General features: G+C 39.0%; 2 protein-coding genes across 3 annotated transcripts; one reads left to right on the forward strand and one right to left on the reverse strand.

The window, feature by feature from the left end:
- The first annotated feature begins 2,100 nt into the window (after positions 1-2,100).
- On the forward strand, positions 2,101-2,454 carry LOC130914668 (potassium voltage-gated channel subfamily E member 1-like). The gene has a single exon (XM_057834087.1). The coding sequence runs from the start codon at positions 2,101-2,103 to the stop codon at positions 2,452-2,454; it is 354 nt and encodes a 117-aa protein (XP_057690070.1).
- Positions 2,455-2,970: 516 nt separating this feature from the next.
- On the reverse strand, positions 2,971-15,487 carry LOC130914868 (dnaJ homolog subfamily C member 28-like). Of its 2 annotated transcripts, none has more exons than XM_057834432.1 (2): positions 15,352-15,487; positions 2,971-6,987 (listed from the first exon to the last, which is right to left on the reverse strand). In XM_057834432.1, the coding sequence occupies exon 2, from the start codon at positions 6,969-6,971 to the stop codon at positions 5,838-5,840; it is 1,134 nt and encodes a 377-aa protein (XP_057690415.1). In that variant the 5' UTR covers positions 6,972-6,987; positions 15,352-15,487; the 3' UTR covers positions 2,971-5,837. The 2 variants fall into 2 exon arrangements, with proteins under 2 accessions (XP_057690415.1, XP_057690414.1); XM_057834431.1 differs by lacking the exon at positions 15,352-15,487 and adding an exon at positions 12,230-12,284.
- Positions 15,488-20,322: the final 4,835 nt, after the last annotated feature.

Raw genomic sequence — 20,322 nt, forward strand, 5'->3', positions numbered from 1 at the left:
TATGCAATTTTTTACAAATTAGTTAATTATATTATTCTTTGTTCGTTTATTCGCTGCCAACTCCCACTTCAAATGGATTAGATGTCTAGCGTTGCCAATGGCAGACAATGAGTTAAGTAGTTTCTGACCAACCCATGATAACATTACTTTACAGTCAGGTGAGTACTGTATGCAGTAGTTTAGTATTAAAATATTTTATTTTCAAAAACCGTGGTGCAGTAACGGCAATGGCCGATACCATGGTTGTCTGTATTGGGAGGCAAAAATAGTATCGGTGCAACACTAGACATAAGATCCATCAAATGTCCTTGAGTTAAATATCATATATTTTCTTCATAAAATTCTTAATTTATAACCTTTATATTTTTTTGGTATATGGAATTTTTGCCGGCCATGCACATCGATGCCAGTTGCATGTCAATGCGCTGTAATGGTAAGTGTACGGTAAAAAATCACAACAAAAAGTTTTCTACCATTAAAAACGAATGGAAAATTTGGACGTTTATAGCTGTTAATGGCATGGACGTGCATGGCCTGCAAAAATGCCATGGACAAGAAAAAAAAAGCCACATACTAAAACAAAAAAATGCCACATGGCAAAATCAATTTTGCTACATGCCAAAAAATGCCACATACCAAAATCCATTTTGCCACATACCAAAAAAAAGCCACATGCCAAAATGCAATGTGCCATATGGCAAAAAAAATGCCACATGGCAAAATCAATTTTGCTACATACCAAAAAATGCAACATACCAAAATCTATTTTGCCAAATACCAAAAAAAAAAGCCACATGCCAAAATACAATGTGCCATATGGCAAAAAAAAAAAAATGCCACATGTCAAAAAAAGGCCACATGGCAAAAACATGCTACATGGCAAAAAAAGGCCACATGGCAAAATCAATTTTGCCACATACCAAAAAAATGCCACATGCCAAAATACAATTTGCCATATGGCAAAAAAATGCCACATGGCAAAAAAAAAAAAGCCACAGGGCAAAGTCAATTTTGCCACAAACCCCAAAAAAGGCACATGGCAAAAAAGTGCCACATGCTAAAATTCATTTTGCCACATAAAAAAAAGTCCACATACCCCCAAAAAAATCCACATGCCAAAATACATTTTGCCACATACTCCAAAAAAATGCCACATGGCAAAAAAAAAAGCCATGCGCCAAAATACATTTTGCCACATGGCAAAAAAATGCCACATAGCAAAATCAATTTTGCCAAATACCAAAAAATGCCACATACCAAAATCCTTTTTGCCACATACCAAAAAAATTCCATATGCCAAAATACATTTTGCCACATACCCCAAAAAAATGCCACATGGCAAAATAAAAAAAAAATAAAAAATGCCACGTGCCAAAATACATTTTGCCACCTGGCAAAATCAATTTTGCCGCATACAAAAAAATGCCACATGGCAAAAGTGCCACATGCTAAAATCCATTTTGCCACATACCCTAAAAAAAAAAAAAAAAAAGAAAAAAAAAGAAAAAGCCACACCCCAAAATACATTTTGCCACATGGCAAAATCAGTTTTGCCACATACCAAAAAAAAAAAAAAAAAAAATGCTGCATGGCAAAAAAGTGCTAAATGCAAAAATCCACTTTGCCACATACCCCAAAAAATGACTCATGGCAAAAAAAAAAAAACAAAAAAAAAAAAAAAAACTGGCACGTGCAAAAATACTGTATACATCTTGCCACATGGCAAAATCAATTTTGCCACATACCAAATACCACTTTTTGTTCTTGCTGTCTCTCTAGCTGGGATCACAAAAAGGAATTGGCTTTATTATTCTGCCAATTATTTGTGCACTTCCCCCCTATAACTTTCTTTCTGTTTGGAATTTTTGAATGAAATAAAAAGGGACATCATTGTGTCTGGCATTGTAGTATTTAAGCAAAAATTTGTGAAAAAGATGAATTTTAAATAATTGTCTACCTAATAGACAGCCATTGTGACGGGCCTGGCTAACACAAGCGAGCTAACAAAGGTAAAATTATTACTGTTACTATTACTGTACTACACAACGTACATTGTTGAACACACCTTGCAGTTCCCGGTGTGTCCAGCAGACGGCGGTCATGTCTCTCATCAACAGCACTGAGCTGAGCTCCTCGCTGTTGCGCCTCTGCCTCAACAGAACCACTGCAAACACCAACATCTCCACGCCGACCCTGGATGTCGTTTACATCCTCCTGGTGCTCGGCATGTTCAGTTTCTTCTCCTTCGCCGTCATGTTGAGTTTCATCCGCTCTAGGAAGTTGGAGAGCTCTCAGGACCCTTACAACCAGTATATAGCCCGAGACTGGAGCCGGAGGAGGACTCCTTCCGCGGACGCCGTGGCTCGTGCTCGACGGGTCGTGGAGGCGTCGGTGTCAGTGGTCATCTGTAATCCGGCGACGGACGAAGAAAGGCCACAAGTTCCACAACATTAGTGAAACATTCAAGAGTTATTTTTAAAAAATGCCGAACATAGGGATTTTTTTTTTTTTTAATGTTTGTAAATGCATATTTTTACTTTTACTCTCAAACCTGAGATTGGGTCTGGTATTGGTAGGTTGTTATGGTTGGAAATATGTGGGATAAATTTAACTTTAATTCATCGATGATGAGACTTACACCATTCAATGATGACCAATCGATGAATAAAAACTATTTTAATAGTCAAATAATCGTATTTGTTGACCTTAAAATTGTCCAAATATTTTTGAGTCCCTTTTAAAGTGTATATTCTTTTGAATTTTTTTTCTTTTAAAGAAAAATGCAATAGGTAAAAAAAAACGTGAATCTATTAATCACTAGATTTTATCCAAAATATGTCATTTTCTTCAAAAAAAAAAAAAAAAAAGGAATAAAACAGTACTCTTATTATTTTTTTCTAGTTAAAAAAATGAGAAAAGCAATGCAAAGGAGAAAACAGTAAGTACTGTATTTATTCCCTGATACTTACATAATACTCATCATCCAACTTTTCTTAGCTCATAGTTCTTGGTTCCAATGCATATTTGTAAAATATATTGCACCCGGAATAAAATAATAATGAATCACATGATTTATGAGCTGATTAGCTGCTTAATCGCAAAAAAAAAAAAAAAAATCTGATTATTTCAACCATCACATTAATCGTTTTTTTGCAACCCCAATAACAATGATAGACATCCTATCGTTTTAAACTGGAAGGAGTTGCCAGCATTCATTAAATTGATTGGACATCTATCACCGTCGATGTCATAGAAAGAAAATACAGTGGTACCTCTACATACGAAGTTCATCCGTTCCAGGACCTTGTTTGTAAATCGAAATGGTCGTATGTCGAGCAGGATTTTCCCATAGGAATACATTATAATTCCATTAATTCGTTCCACAGCCCAAAAACCTGCACTAAATCCTTAAAAAATACTCCTGATACTATTACAAATGGCAATTACATATAGCAAAACAAATAAATAATAAATAAAATCGGATTAATAATATAATAATTCCTGTAACAGTGTAACGAAACGGGTTCTAATAAGGCGGACGTTTTTTTCTGTACCTGAAGGCACCGCGGGGCTGACGTGACAAAGAGGGAGCGGAGCGGGTGACAGTTTACTTTCGCTTTCAATGCTTTCTTGAGAACATCGTCAATTGCGGCAGACAGCAGGCGTTTTGTGTTGAATAAGTTGTGAAAGAAATGATGAAAACGTGGCGAAGCTGGCGATTTCTTTGGAGATGTTACCACAATAAGAATTGTCAGCTTAACTTATAAAGACTGGCGAACGATGGTCGGAGGAGGACCGTGGAGATGTATTGTTGAGCCATTTCACGGATGCCCACCCTACGCTCATATTTTTCTGTCATTTGCATCTTCATTTAGAAGGTAAGCGTCAACTTTTTCCTTGTTTCACCACCTGTACCAACCTTTTCTGAAACCTGTGTTGATTTGTCACACAAGAAAATCCGCCGTGCATTCGTCTGCGGTGCTGCCATTGTCGTGGTATTTCGAGCATGTCGTCGGATGTAGAAACAAATGGCGAGTCAAATTTTACGTCGGATGTAGAAAAGTTCGTGTGTCGAAGCGATCGTACGTAGAGGTACCACTGTAATTCACTGCCAGTTAAAGATTCGATATCTACCACCAGGGGCGCTGGAAGTCTCTCACAGCAGGGGGTGCTGAGGATCTTACAATGTTTTGCCCCATCAAAAAACAGCTGTTTCGGTCCTAAATTGTTATGCTCGCGTCTTTTCTCCATGTAAAGCGTGCACAATGGCAGTACACATGCATGCTGGACAGTTTCCGTACTACAGTACTCTTAGGCTACTACAAAGCCAGTATTCTATTGCACCTACAGTACAGTGTGTGTTTGAGTTTTTGCACTGGAAATTAAAACACCCGTGTATAACAACGTGAATCCCCGCAGCTAGACGGCGCAACGATACACAAACACATTTGAAATCTAAAAGGTCCAACAAGCCTCCAACACCCACTTTTCAAAACCCTCAAATAAATTGCACTCGAATATCCAACAGCACTTTGCACAGCGGCAGCTCAACAGCAATAACAAACAATAATATGGCTACAACGCAACCATGTCTTACCTATTTGCCACGGCACATTTATAAACTATCATAATCATCATTTTCGACCTCAAATTAAATTTTAGAAAATGTTTTTGTAAAGAAAAAAGCGCTAATTCGTTTTTATGCCATGTTAATGCCTACTCTGTCAAGTTAACTTTTCCATTCCAGTTGTGCCTTATTCAACGTGACCTGGTACCCCTCAACCGAACTCGTCAGCGTAGCCACACGGTTGCTAAACGTCATATGCCATTGTTTAGCCACAACTGAATTCATTACCTTATTATTATTCATCTTCACACAGCCGCTGGACACAGAAATGTTTAATTCATCTGCAGGCGAGATTGAATTTTGATTGATTTTACGACACTGTGCGGGTGTGTACTGGTCCTCATGGGAAACGCAGTCTTCTTTAAGGCAAAACATAACTGCTTTTGTCTACCATCGTTGCTAAAATCGACCAAAACTGAAAAGTTACCAAGTGGTTGCTTTAAATTATAATTTTTTTTGTCGATTGTTTTTTCTGCTCACGTTGTTTGCTGCTTTTCTTTAACTGTAAAGCATCAAATTGCTTCTGTAATAGCACTCTATATATAAAATGTATTATATTTAGTATTCTTAAAGCTAAATTAAATTTAGGCACTCATGGAAATAAAGTGACAAAAAAATTATGGCTGAAACTTTTTAACATTGCCAAAACTAAACATTGTAGGGACAATACTGTCGATGTGCCTCATTCAGTTAATGTAAATCAATCTATTTCCATATAACTGGACATTCATCATGAAGTTTTCAGAATAAAAATACAATACGTCAATAACATAGGCAGTAATAAACAAGAAAAAGTGCTGTTGCAGACCAATTGCAACTGTTATAATAATAGACTAATCAATCAGAAATTAGAAGTTAAAACCCAGCAGAGCGTTGCAAATGCACAAACCTATCGTACAAAAAACATGACAAGACAGGATTAAAACACTATCACTATGCTTGTTAAATTTTAATCATGGGCCACTATTCCCTTATGCATTCCTACTCAACAGCACCCCCTGCTGATGAATTTCAGTCACTACGACGGAGAACTTTAACCCATGAGCACTCACGTATGCATTTGCATCCATTTCTCATAGAAAAGAACACTGAGAGCCACAAAAACTTTTAAAGTGATGCACCACATTTGATATTGAATATTGTATGATTGTTTTGTTGTCGTACATCTGTTTTTCTGTGCTGTCAAGAAGAAACGACGGTTTCACGTCTTTTATTTGAGCCAACTTTGCAACCACGACGCGAGTCCTCGCTTCGCGCTAACAGACCTAGCGGCAACGTTAGCAGCATTGACCCTCTTCTTCTCCTCCTTCCTCTTCCGTCGCTGCTCAAGTACACGCCGTCCTGCCGCCTCCTCCGCACGCCGCACCTCCCGCTCCAGGTTGAAGTGCACCATTTGCATCTTTAGCATGGGCACGATAAGGTTGTAGCTGTCCACCTTCTTGTTGAGGTTTGCTAGCTCCTCCCCGGCATGGGCGCACAGCTCATCCCAGCGGAGGTGCTCCGCCGGACCGAGGGGTTCACCCAGTCCGGCTCGACCGTCCAGCAAGTTGGCGCGGAGACGATTGGCGGTTTCGCGGATGTCACGCTGCGTGAGCACCCAAGGCGGTTGGTAGCCATTGTCCAGGAGGATGCGATTGAGGTTGTGCGTCATGGGGTCGGCGTAGGGGTTGTGCTGGAACTTGTTGAGCGGCTTTCCGGCACCGCTCAGGTTGCGGAAGTCCCCCCTAGCCATGGATTCCTGGATCAGGTCCTCCACCAACCGCTCCACCGCTTGCGTGATTTTGATACCTCTGCTGCGTTGCCGCACGTCCCGCTCCACAAGTGCACCCTCGCCCGCCGCCGCCCTTTCCTGCGCCTTCTGCCGGTAGTCCAGAACTTGTTCGGCGGCCCTATCGGCACGGAAATGGCGGTACTGGCGCTCGCGTTGACTAGGGGTTCCCGAGCCCACGCCCTCGTAGCTGAGGTAGTGCCGATGCTGAGGGGCCACACCCGACAACGGGTCTTCATCCTCGTCCCGCGCCGCATCCCGACTCTGGGTACTGGTGCGGTGTGCAAGCACGGAACGGTAGGCTTCTTCCACTCGGGCAAAGACTGCTGCATCTGCTGTAGGTGCGCCGGAATCCGGGTGGTAGAGTTTGGCGAGGCGTAGGTATGACTCCTTCGCCCGCTCAGGACTGATGGGCTCACCTTCGGGCAGCTGTAGCAGCCGGTAACTCTCTCGAAGGCTGGCGCTGATCTGAGCTCTGCCGCTTAGGGTTCTGAGCCAGCTGGAACGGCCAGAACGGATCAGCAGAAAGGATCCGTGATGCGAGGAGTTGAATGAAGACAGGATATGCATATTCATTTTTATGTGGACACTCCTGGAAAGACCAAACGCAACAATTACAATGCGCCCCACGAAAAGAAATTAAATGAAAGCTGCAAGTAAACTAATATGGTTAAAATTAAAGACGTCCCGAACGATCGGGATGCCGATCCATCGGGTCCGATCACGTCATTTTCAAAGTATCGGAATTGGCAAAAAAATATCGGCCATGCCTTTTTTATAATACAGGGCCGGCCCAGCCTATACACAGACTATGCAGCTGCTTCAGGCCCCTGAGCACTAGGGGGCCCCTAATCTGGCAACTGTTTAATTTATATTCGATTTTATTCATTACATTTTGCTTTATTTGACTTTTCTGAGTTTTGACACTTGATTACAACCTTAAAAAAATAAAAGTTCTTCCTTAACTTCTTTCTTTCCTCTTTTAGAAAAAGGTTTGGCGCTTTCTACTGTAAGTACTGACAATCATTTGGGGTGAGAAGTTTGAAGTATGCAGTGCAACAAAATCTGAATAATATACAAAATATGCACGTATGGGTTGGATTGCATGTATGGGTTTCACAGTACATTGTGAGGAGATGGTGGGCCCAAAATTATGGGTCCCTTTGCATTATTTTGCTTAGGCCCCCAAATGGCCTCAGTGTTCTTTTCTATGAGAAATGGATGCAAATGCATAATATATAATAATATATGACATAATATATGCAAATGTTATAATATATACAGTGCCTTGCAAAAGTATTCAGCCCCCTTGAACCTTGCAACCTTTCGCCACATTTCAGGCTTCAAACATAAAGATATATAATTTTAATTTTTTGTCAAGAACCAACAACAAGTGGGACACAATCGTGAAGTGGAACAAAATTTATTGGATAATTTAAACTTTTTTAACAAATAAAAAACTGAAAAGTGGGGCGTGCAATATTATTCGGCACCCTTGCGTTAATACTTTGTAGCGCCACCTTTTGCTCCAATTACAGCTGCAAGTCGCTTGGGTTATGTTTCTATCAGTTTTGCACATCGAGAGACTGACATTCTTGCCCATTCTTCCTTGCAAAACAGCTCGAGCTCAGTGAGGTTGGATGGAGAGTGTTTGTGAACAGCAGTCTTCAGCTCTTTCCACAGATTCTCGATTGGATTCAGGTCTGGACTTTGACTTGGCCATTCAAACACCTGGATACGTTTATTTTTGAACCATTCCATTGTAGATTTGGCTTTATGTTTTGGATCATTGTCCTGTTGGAAGATAAATCTCCGTCCCAGTCTCAGGTCTTGTGCAGATACCAACAGGTTTTCTTCCAGAATGTTCCTGTATTTGGCTGCATCCATCTTCCCATCAATTTTAACCATCTTCCCTGTCCCTGCTGAAGAAAAGCAGGCCCAAACCATGATGCTGCCACCACCATGTTTGACAGTGGGGATGGTGTGTTCAGGGTGATGAGCTGTGTTGCTTTTACGCCAAACATATCGTTTTGCATTGTGACCAAAAAGTTCAATTTTGGTTTCATCTGACCAGAGCACCTTCTTCCACATGTTTGGGGTGTCTCCCAGGTGGCTTGTGGCAAACTTTAAACCAGACTTTTTATGGGTATCTTTGAGAAATGACTTTCTTCTTGCCACTCTTCCATAAAGGCCAGATTTGTGCAGTGTACGACTGATTGTTGTCCTATGGACAGACTCTCCCACCTCAGCTGTAGATCTCTGCAGTTCATCCAGAGTGATCATGGGCCTCTTGGCTGCATCTCTGATCAGTTTTCTCCTTGTTTGAGAAGAAAGTTTGGAAGGACGGCCGGGTCTTGGTAGATTTGCTGTGGTCTGATGCTCCTTCCATTTCAATATGATGGCTTGCACAGTGCTCCTTGAGATGTTTAAAGCTTGGGAAATCTTTTTGTATCCAAATCCGGCTTTAAACTTCACCACAACAGTACCTCGGACCTGCCTGGTGTGTTCCTTGGTTTTCATAATGCTCTCTGCACTTTAAACAGAACCCTGAGACTATCACAGAGCAGGTGCATTTATACGGAGACTTGATTACACACAGGTAGATTCTATTTATCATCATCGGTCATTTAGGACAACACTGGATCATTCAGAGATCCTCACTTAACTTCTGGAATGAGTTTGCTGCACTGAAAGTAAAGGGGCCGAATAATATTGCACGCCCCACTTTTCAGTTTTTTATTTGTTAAAAAAGTTTAAATTATCCAATAAATGTTGTTCCACTTCATGATTGAGTCCCACTTGTTGATTCTTGACAAAAAAATTAAATTTCATATCTTTATGTTTGAAGCCTGAAATGTGGCGAAAGGTTGCAAGGTTCAAGGGGGCTGAATACTTTTGCAAGGCACTGTATATATTATAATATTTGCATATATTGTGTCATATTATTATATATTATGCATTTGCATCCATTTCTCATAGAAAAGAACACTGAGGCCATTTGGGGGCCTAAGCAAAATAATGCAAAGGGACCCATATTTTTGGGCCCACCATCTCCTCACAATGTACTGTGAAACCCATACATGCAATCCAACCCATACGTCCATATTTTGTATATTATTCAGATTTTGTTGCACTGCATACTTCAAACTTCTCACCACAAATGATTGTCAGTACTTACAGTAGAAAGCGCCAAACCTTTTTCTAAAAGAGGAAAGAAAGAAGTTAAGGAAGAACTTTTATTTTTTTAAGCTTGTAATCAAGTTTCAAGATTCAAGGGGGCCGAATACTTTTGCAAGGCACTGTATATTATACATATTATTTAAATCGTTTTCTAATTGTATTTAACGTTACAGACAAAATGTCTTACACTCATCCAGAGTAGTTTTGGCTTAAAGTAGGGCTGCACGACCCACTCACGCATTGTCGCGTTCAATCTATAAAGACGCCGTTTTACCTATAGATAGCGCTAAAAGGCAGCGTATAATGAGTAGAGAGAATTTTGACAACCTTTGGAGTCAGTTTTTATGTGGCTAAAGCCTTACAATACCTCTCTCAGCAATTAAAAATAACGTGGGAGGCAATGTGGGGAAGAAAGGTAGTAGTTGATCATTTTCTTAACACCCTATGTTCTTTCCCAACGCAGAGAAGATATATCAATTGCTGCCCCTACGCACAGTCATGGTTGCACTTCCCATCATGCATTTGGGCAGAAGTTAAATGGCTTCAGTATCGTTTACTGAAAGCTCAACAAATACACTAGATGGCAATATTTAGTTACAATATACAAAGTCACATGTATCCTTTAAGAATTACAAGTCTGTCTATCTGTGGATCCCTCTCACAGAAAGAATGTTAATAATGTAAATGCCATCTTGAGGACGAGGATTGTCATAATAAACAAATACAGTACTTATGTACTATATGTTGAAAGTATATATTCGTCCGAGTTTTATTCATTTTTTTCTTAATGCATTGCCAAAATGTATATGATCGGGAAAAATTATCGGGAATGATTGGAATTGAATCAGGAGCAAAAAAAAAAAAAAAAGCAATCGGATCGGGAAATATCGGGATCGGCAGATACTCAAACTAAAACGATTGGGATCGGATCGGGAGCAAAAAAACATGATCGGAACAACCCTAGTTAAAATATGCGCATTAAATATAAACAAACATTATGGGATGGCTCTGCGTCAATGTGAAATTTATATAGGCAATGTCACAGAATACCCAGATGTTATGTTTCTGATTGCTAGGCGTGTCAGTGGCTAAACAAGTACAGTGGGGCAAATAAGTATTTAGCCCACCACCAATTGTGCAAGTTCTCCTACTTGAAAAGATTAGAGAGGCCTGTTATTGTCAACATGGGTAAACCTCAACCATGAGACAGAATGTGGAAAAAAACAACAGAAAATCACATTGTTTGATTTTTAAAGATTTCCAAGTCAGAGTGGAAAATAAGTATTTGGTCACCTACAAACAAGCAGATTTCTGGCTGTCAAAGTGGTCTAACTTTTTCTAACGAGGCTCCACTCGTTACCTGTATTAGTGGCACCTGTTTTAACTCATTATCGGTATAAAAGACACCTGTCCACAACCTCAGTCAGTCACACTCCAAATCCCAGAACCACACGGGGGGACCTAGTGAATGACCTACAGACAGCTGGGACCACAGTAACAAAGGCTACTATCAGTAACACAATGCGCCGCAGAGGATTCAAATCCTGCACTGCCAGGCGTGTCCCCCTGCTAAAGCCAGTACACGTCCAGGCCCGTCTGTGGTTCGCATTTGGATGATCCAGAAGAGGACTGGCAGAATGTGTTATGGTCAGATGAAACCAAAAATAGAACTTTTTGGGAGAAACACAGGTTCTCGTGTTTGGAGGAGAAAGAATACTGAATTGCATCTGAAGAACACCATACCCACTGTGAAGCATGGGGGTGGAAACATCATGCTTTGGGGCTGTTTTTCTGCAAAGGGACCAGGACGACTCATCTGTGTAAAGGAAAGAATGAATGGGGCCATGTATCGAGAGATTTTGAGTCAAAATCTCCTTCCATCAGCAAGGGCATTGAAGATGAGACGTGGCTGGGTCTTTCAGCATGACAATGATCCCAAACACACAGCCACGGCAACAAAGGAGTGGCTTCGTAAGAAGCATTTCAAGGTCCTGGAGTGGCCTAGCCAGTCTCCAGATCTCAACCCCATAGAAAATCTGTGGAGGGAGTTGAAAGTCCATGTAGCCCAAAGACAGCCCCAAAACATCACTACTCTAGAGGAGATCTGCATGGAGGAATGGGTCAAAATACCAGCAACAGTGTATGAAAAGCTTGTGAAGAGTTACAGAAAACTTTTGGCCTCCGTTATTGCCAACAAAGGGTACATAACATAGTATTGAGATGAACTTTTGGTATTGACCAAATACTTATTTTCCACCATGATTTGTAAATAAAATCTTTAAAAAAAAATCAAACAAGGTGATTTTCTTGTTTTTTTTTTCTTTCCACATTCTGTCTCTTATGGTTGTGGCTTACCCACGTTGACAATTACAGGCCGCTCTAATATTTTCAAGTGGAAGAACTTGCACAATTAGTGGTTGACTAAATACTTATTTGCCCCACTGTAGGTTTGCATAGGGAAGGTAAGGACATAACACTAGCAACTTTTCAGGATGCTCAAATTGCCCCCACCAACTTTTAAGCAACCTTATTTGTATTATATAATGACTTAAGTTATATAGGTAATTTAGATCGTCTTCCCATGTGATCTAAGGATAGAATTGACCCTACCATTATTAAGTGAAGTACTGTATTTTCTTTATATGCAGACTTACATTTCTCGTTTTTCACTTGCTGAAAGTGGCGGTCCAAACGCACATTTTTTTGGCTGATGACTAGAACCCCCACATTCACACAATCCCGCCAGAAATACATGTGAACATGTCGCCTCTTCCGTCTGCTTTGAAGAGGAGGGATATTAGTTTTTTTTCAGCCAGCAGCAGCAGCAGCCACTGTACATAATGTAAAAAAATGTCAATGTTGTCTAGGTAGGGAACACACCACTAATTTTGCTACTGTAAGTCCAACCTGCATCAGAATCTGTATAACAATAAACTGTATGAACTTGCTAACCAGTAAAAATCGAGTAGAAAGCTGCTACTGTTCACGTTAATTCAACCGAGCAATTTGTGCATTTATTCTTTAATTGAAATGTATTTATTTTCTAGATAATTAAAAAAAAAACATTTTTATTGGCAGCCTATGCACATTTTAACCCCCCCCCCCCCCCCCAAAAAAAAACAAAAAAAAAACACAACCACTGTAAATTTCCTTTATATGAAGCAAGCATTTTGAAAAATGACTTTCTCCCATGAAAATAATTTCAACTTTTTTCATTTTTACGTAGGAACCAGCTGTTTGTGAGAAATTCACCTAAACTGTTTGGTCTTATTAATGTCCCGTCCCCAGCAAATAATGTACACGCAGGTTATGCTGTAATAGCATCCCGACCAATGTTGAGACCAAACCTACGCCCTTGCAGATTGCCATTTCGGAAATACATTTTAGCCGGGGCCGGATGTATGGGTGGGCCGGGGTGGGCACGGCCCACCCAGACGTGAGTCGTGCCCACCCAATCAAAATGTCGGGAATATCTATTGTAGCGTCGCACTGGATATAGAGAACGCACGGAGAGTTGGTCTCACCTACTTTTTTTACAGCAGGATTAACGGTTACTGTTGGCCGCAACAACGCCGAACAAGCAATCACCTAAACAAGCTGTTTTTCCAACCTCGTTTGTTATCCGCGCGCTTCCTCTCTCTCCTCCAGGCACATACACACACGCACCCTCGCTCGCCCCGCCCACTCCTACTCATCCAACCACACACACCCATCCGTACCAGAGGCGTTCGCTGACCGTAGGAAGCTGATAGAACAGTAATAATAGTGTGGGGTCGTTACACTAAATATTCGGTCAAAGAAAGTAAAAATATATCACAATATCTGTACCAATACCATATTACTGGGTAGGCAGCCGTTTTCCTCCCGACAGAACATAAAAAGTGTTTTTGCTTGTCGCTGCAAAAGCTGTAGTAGTACCAAGTAGCTCTACCGATTTCACCAATGAGACGTCGCAAAAATAATCACATGACTCCATTATACAAATCAGACGCAACCTTGCCGTCCTAGCTTCACGCCAGCCTGCTCAATCATGTGGTCTTTAGTACCGTAAAAAAATGAAGTATTTTATATTGAGCGCTGCTCTCAACAGGACTCAAAAGTGCGGATTTCAACCTCTATGCCAGTTTTTATTTGGCATTGATTGACCAAGGATAACCGGATATATGCTCCTTTTAATTTCTAAATAGTAATAATGAAGAAACTCTTCATTATTCAAACGAGGAACTATTTTTTCCACCAGAAGGCACTCATGCTCTTTGGGCGAAGAATGTCTCGTTTATGGGTTTTTTTCTCTCATTGGAATACATTTTTATTGTATTTCTTTGGCTTTATGCGGTTATGTAATGTGTTATTGTCCAGTATCATTATAACAACGGTTCATATACCATTGTAAAAAAAAATAATAAGCAGTTACTCAAAATGTCACTCTTAATTGAGTATTATTTTCACTGCATACTTTTTTATTTGTACTTGAGTACATTTTTTGGATGACTACCTTTACTCTTACTTGAGTAATATTAGTTTGAAGTAACACTACTCTTAGTTGAGTAAAAATGTTGGCTGCTCTACCCACCTCTGCGTTTAAATATTGCAATTTAAATTTGCTTATAAAATCCAGACACTTATTCTGGAAGTTTTCAAAATGTTTCTTAAGTAGTTTTTAAAAACAAAGGTTTAATCAAACGGTGTACCAATGAACCCATTACATATGCACTGCAAAACCCAAACCAAAAAAAAAAAAAAAAAAATGAAAAGCTTCCCTTGTTTTTAGTGTAAATATACTAGAAATAAGTGAAATGATCTGCGAGTGCTTCAATTAAATTGACTCACTTAGATTTCGTGAAATAAGAAAAACATCTAGCTCAAAATAAGCTTAAAAAACTTGTCAGAAATGTTTTTAAATTCAATGATAGATATTGTTCAAAACATTATTTGAAAGCATTTTTCTCTTGATTTAGGTGAAAAATGACCAACTTGTAGTTGTATGGCCTTAATAAGGACAAATACTGTAGCAATAGTAATATTTACTTAAAGTAAGTGGAAGAATCTGATTCATTAATCTGTTAACCAGCCGTTAACACGCAGAACAAGATGGAGAAAATTATTCGACTAAATTTAAGAAAAATTAAAGAAATGCAGAGGGTAAAAAAAAAAAAGCCTGCATTGGGGGTGCCCCCTCAAGATTTCTTAGTGCCCACTCAGGTGGGTAAACCTAAATCCGGGCCTGCATTTAACATTTACATTAACTATTTAAATAAATATTTAGTTCTGGATTTACACATTCAAGTCCAATACTTATTTAAAAAATACTATTTAAGTTGCTAAACAATGTTATAAATGTGCAAAAAAAAAAAAAAGTAACTAAAAATTTCAAACCACGTTTTTAACACTGTGTAGCGCTAAATGTGAGAAAATGTTTACAAACGGCGCCCCATTTGAAAGTTCGTATCAGTCAATAGATTTATTTTGCATTAATCATTTAGCCTATCAATTAATTTGGTTCATATTGGTGAGAAATGTAGCCCTGACCCCCGTTCACCCAATCTGTTTGGCCATATTATTGTCCTGTCCCCAGCAAAAAGTGTACATGCGGGTTATGCTGTTATATCGTCCTTACCAATATTGAGACCAAATCTACGCCCTTGCTATATTCTTTCCAGTAAAAACAAAGCAATATCAACGCTGCCTTCCACGTAAATGTGTACATTAACATGTCACTCCATGTAAATTGTTAGACATTCAATAACAAATACGAGGTGAAAGATGGGTCACTTGCCTGTGCGTTTGTTGTCAATCTGCGTCTTCTTCGTTTGACTGTTTTCTGACTGACGGTTGGTAAAATAAAATGCACTGGGGACATCTGGTGGACCAGAACGTAAACAGCAGTCTCAAGATGACGCAGTTTACATTTCTAATAAAAAAGATAAATGCATTTGAAAACTCGAGTAAAAAAGAAATACAAAAGTGAAGCATAACATACATAAAAGACGAAACAAAATACCATGCTATGCAAAGTGAAACAATAATAATATAATAAAATTAAGCCTTTCATGCATGAATAATGATTTTGTTATATGGCGGGAAACACTCAGGTGACTTAAAGTTTCGCTCCGAGACCCCCAATTTGGCCAACTTTCATAATTGTTCGATATGCATGTGTGATACATCTTTGGTAAGCTTAAACTCCCATTTTTCTGGGGGAAGAAAAGTTTTGAACAGGACAGGATTTAAAAAAAAAAAAAAAAAAAAAAAAAAAAAAAACTATCTGGAGATGAGAGCATGAAAGAGCAGAGTTAAAGACGCCATGATTTTTAACGAGATATTATCGCGTACTTACCTTGTTTCGATCCAAAAACTCCATGTAGCATATATCACTGAGTGCCAAGACACAGCTGTGAATGTCCACAGCTGGATTTTTGGGGGATTTTATGGGTGAAACATGGTAATATAACAAGGGTCGCGATGCAGAAATCGCAGACATCAAGTAGTGGTCGAGATTTTATTTTTCATATATTTACACTTTTAAACTTTTTTTTTCTTCAATTTTTCTTTGTTTGGATCGTTTATCATCTAAGATATCGGAGAAAATGCGACAGTAACAAAAAAAATACAAGTGATAGATATGAGGTCGATATCCGTGACTTTTTTACAGACACCATATTTTTCCATTGTGATATAACTTGATTAAAAGTTTAAAACATGCGGGTGAATAATTTTTTTATTTTTTAACGTCATTTTTTTAAAACCTTTGAGTCCCTGGTGGCGCATTGTGTTACTGATAGTAGCCTTTGTTACTGTGGTCCCACCTCTCTGTAGGTCATTCACTAGGTCCCACCGTGTGGTTCTGGGATTTTTGCTCACCGTTCTTGTTATCATTTTGACGCCACGGGGTGAGATCTTGCATGGAGCCCCAGATCGAGGGAGATGTCAGTAGTCCTGCATTTCTTCCATTTTCTAATAATTCCTCCCACAGTTGATTTCTTTACACCAAGCATTTTACCTATTGCAGATTCAGTCTTCCCAGCCTGGTGCGGGTCTACAATTTTGTCTCTGGTGTCCTTCGACAGCTCTTTGGTCTTGGCCATAGTGGAATTTGGAGTGTGACTGACTGAGACTGAGTGAACAGGTGTCTTTTATACCGATAACGAGTTAAAACAGGTGTCATTAATACAGGTAACGAGTGGAGCCTCGTTAGACCTCGTTAGAAGAAGTTAGACCTCTTTGACAGCCAGAAATCTTGCTTGTTTGTAGGTGACCAAATACTTATTTTCAACTCTAATTTGGAAATAAATTCTTCATCAATCAAGCATCTGTGGGATTTTGACAACGATCAAAGCACATTTGATTGTGATTTTATGCAGAAATGTGAGAAATTCCACAACGTTCAGATACTTTTTCATACCACTGTACATCCGTATACCTTACTGCTGCCACATGTTGCGAAACAATCATGTATGGATTATGTAAATTAGCCAAATCGATGAACTACAACAGGACCGACCGTCTTTTTACTTCTGGAGGTCCTCCACGAGGTATGGCTCATAGTCCTTGAGGAGTCCAAAGAAGATCTCCTTGGCGGCGACGCCAGACTTTAGAGCCAACTTGTAGATCATCCTCATCTTTTTCCGGTTGCCCTTCGTGTCGCTTATTTCATCATGCACCTCTTCTAGGATGACCCTCTTGTCTTGCAACGCGTCCAGAATGGGATTGATATTGACCACGCGATTGATAAGCTCCAGCTTGTGCTTGTCCACAAAGTGCTCCTCTGACAGAACAAACAGCCAAAACACATGATTTTTGAAAATCACTTGAGAATAGAGACGATAATGCTAAAAATGTGGTGACAAATGTCCAGAAATACACCCCAAAAAACCACAAACATTAGATGTACAAAATACTGTAAATATTTGGAAAAAATATGGTTTATAAAATTGAAAATGGGGAAAAAAATAACGATTTCTAATATTCGCAAATACATTATTAGTAGGGTTGTTCCGATCATGTTTTTTTGCTCCCGATCCGATCCCGATCGTTTTAGTTTGAGTATCTGCCGATCCCGATATTTCCCGATCCGATTGCTTTTTTTTTCTTCTCCCGACTCAATTCCAATCATTCCCGATAATTTTTCCCGATCATATACATTTTGGCAATGCGTTAAGAAAAAAATGAATAAAACTCAGACGAATATATACATATTCAATACATTATATACATTCAACATATAGTATTGGTTAATTATGACAATAAATCCTCAAGATGGCATTTACATTATTAACATTCTTTCTGTGAGAGGGATCCACGGATAGAAAGACTTGTAATTCTTAAAGGATAAATGTGACTTTGTATATTGTGACTAAATATTGCCATCTAGTGTATTTGTTGAGCTTTCAGTAAATGATACTGCAGCCATTTAACTGTTCTGCCCAAATGCATGATGGGAAGTGCAACCATGACCGTGCGTAGTGGCACCAATTGATATATGTTCTCTGCGTTGAGAAGTAATATAAGGTGTTAAGGAAAAGATCAACCACTACCGTTCTTCCCCACATTGCTTCCCACAATTTTTCTAATTGCTGAGAGAGGGATTTTAAGGCTTTAGCCAATTAAAAAGAGGCTCCAAAGACTGCCAAAATTCTCTCTACTCCTTTTACGCTGCCTGTTAGCTCTATATAGAGGTAACGCAGCACCGTTTTAGATTGAACGCGACAATGCGTGAGTGGGTCGTGCAGCCTTTGCGTTAATTGCATTAAATATTTTAACGTGGTTCATTAAAAAAAATAATTATTTACAGCCGTTTACGCGATAAATTTGATAGCCCTACTTTAAGCCAAAACTAAAGACTCTGGATGAATGTAAGACATTTTGTCTGTAACGTTAAATACATTTAGAAAATGATTTAATTTAAAAAAAACATATATATATTAAAAAAAGGCATGTCCAATATTTTTTTGCCGATTCCGATACTTTGAAAATGACGTGATCGGACCCGATCGATCGGGTTATTAGGATTTTTTGATGTAACCAGGGTTGTTTTCGTCAACGTTGACAAAACAAAAATATTGTGTCGACGAACACTTTTTTCATGACGATGACGAACTAAAAATGTGGCTTGGGAGAACATAATGAGACGAATGCCAGTTTTCGTCTGACGAGAAAATGCGACATTGTTTCTGACGTACAGTCCCTGACAAAAGTCTTGTCGCTTATCCATTTTGTAGAAACAATTGCTAATAACTAGAGATGTCCCGATTGATCAGCATCCCGATCGATCGGGTCCGATCACGTCATTTTCAAAGTATCGGAATCGGCAAAAAAATATCGGCCATGCCTTTTTTTAATATATATATTTTTTAATTAAATCGTTTTCTAATTGTATTTAACGTTACAGACATAATATGTCACACTCATCCAGAGTCTTTAGTTTAGGCTTAAGGTAGGGTTATCAAATTTATTCCATTAACGGTGGTAATAATTTTAAAAAAATGTATCACCTTAAAATATTTAACGCAATTAACGCATGCGCTGCATGACCCACTCACGCGTCCAATCTGTAATGGTGCCGTTTTACCTATATATAGAGATAAAAGGCAGCGTAAAATAAGTAGAGTGAATTTTGGCAGCCTTTGGAGCCTTCTTTTAATTGGCTAACACAATCCCGCTCCCTACCATTAGAAATATCGTGGGAAGCAATGAGGGGAAGAAAGGTAGTAATTGGTCTTTTTCTTAACACCCTATGTTACTTCCCAACGCAGAGAAGATATATCAATTGGTACCACTACGCACAGTCATGGTTGCACTTCTCATCATGGATTTGGGCAGAACAGTTAAATGGCTACAGTATCATTTACTGAAAGCTCAACAAATACACTATATGGCAACATTTAGTCACAATATACAAAGTCACATTTATCCTTTAAGAATTACAAGTCTTTCTATCCGTGGATCCCTCACAGAAAGAATGTTAATAATGTAAATGCCATCTTGAGGATTTATTGTCATAATAAACAAATAAAGTACTTATGTACTGTATGTTGAACGTATATATTCGTCCGAGTTTTATTCATTTTTTTCTTAATGCATTGCCAAAATGTATATGATCGGTAAAAATTATCGGGAATGATTGGAATTGAATCGGGAGCAAAAAAAAAAAGCAATCGGATCGGGAAATATCGGGATCGGCAGATACTCAAACTAAAACGATCGGGATCGGATCGGGAGAAAAAAAAACGTGATCGGAACAACCCTACTAATAACCTGACTTTTAATCTTTCAATTGGTTTCAGAAATGGCTCATATGAAACCTCCCAAATGATGTTGAATGTACAAAAATAGATTTGTTTCTCTGAAAAAAGATTCATCATTTGATGAAGACATAAATGTCAAATTTTGGCAAGACAAAAGTTTTGTCGCCTACAGAAAGTATTGCGAAAATTGAACAAAAAATGTACTTCAAATTCAAAAATATGTTACATAACATAAGCGAATGAAGTAGTCGTGCTGTGAGATACAAATTTAATGTTTTTGTATGACTTCCGTGGGCTTGAAGGACTGCATCCATGAAGTTCGGCAAGAATTCATACAATTTATTGATGAAGTCATCAGCAGTGTTGTCACAGATTACTTGAAAAAGTAATTTAATTACTGATTACTGATTACGCCTCAAAAAAGTAATCTAGTTACTTTACCGATTACTTCATTATAGGGCTGCAGCTATCGAATATTTTAGTAATCGAGTAATCGACTGAAA

Source organism: Corythoichthys intestinalis, chromosome 4, assembly GCF_030265065.1.
Source record: "Corythoichthys intestinalis isolate RoL2023-P3 chromosome 4, ASM3026506v1, whole genome shotgun sequence".
NCBI classification, from domain to species: domain Eukaryota; kingdom Metazoa; phylum Chordata; class Actinopteri; order Syngnathiformes; family Syngnathidae; genus Corythoichthys; species Corythoichthys intestinalis.

Coding starts and splice junctions, on each gene's coding strand:
- LOC130914668 (XM_057834087.1), top strand. CDS start 2,101: ATGTCTCTCATCAACAGCACTGAGCTGAGCTCCTCGCTGTTGCGCCTC.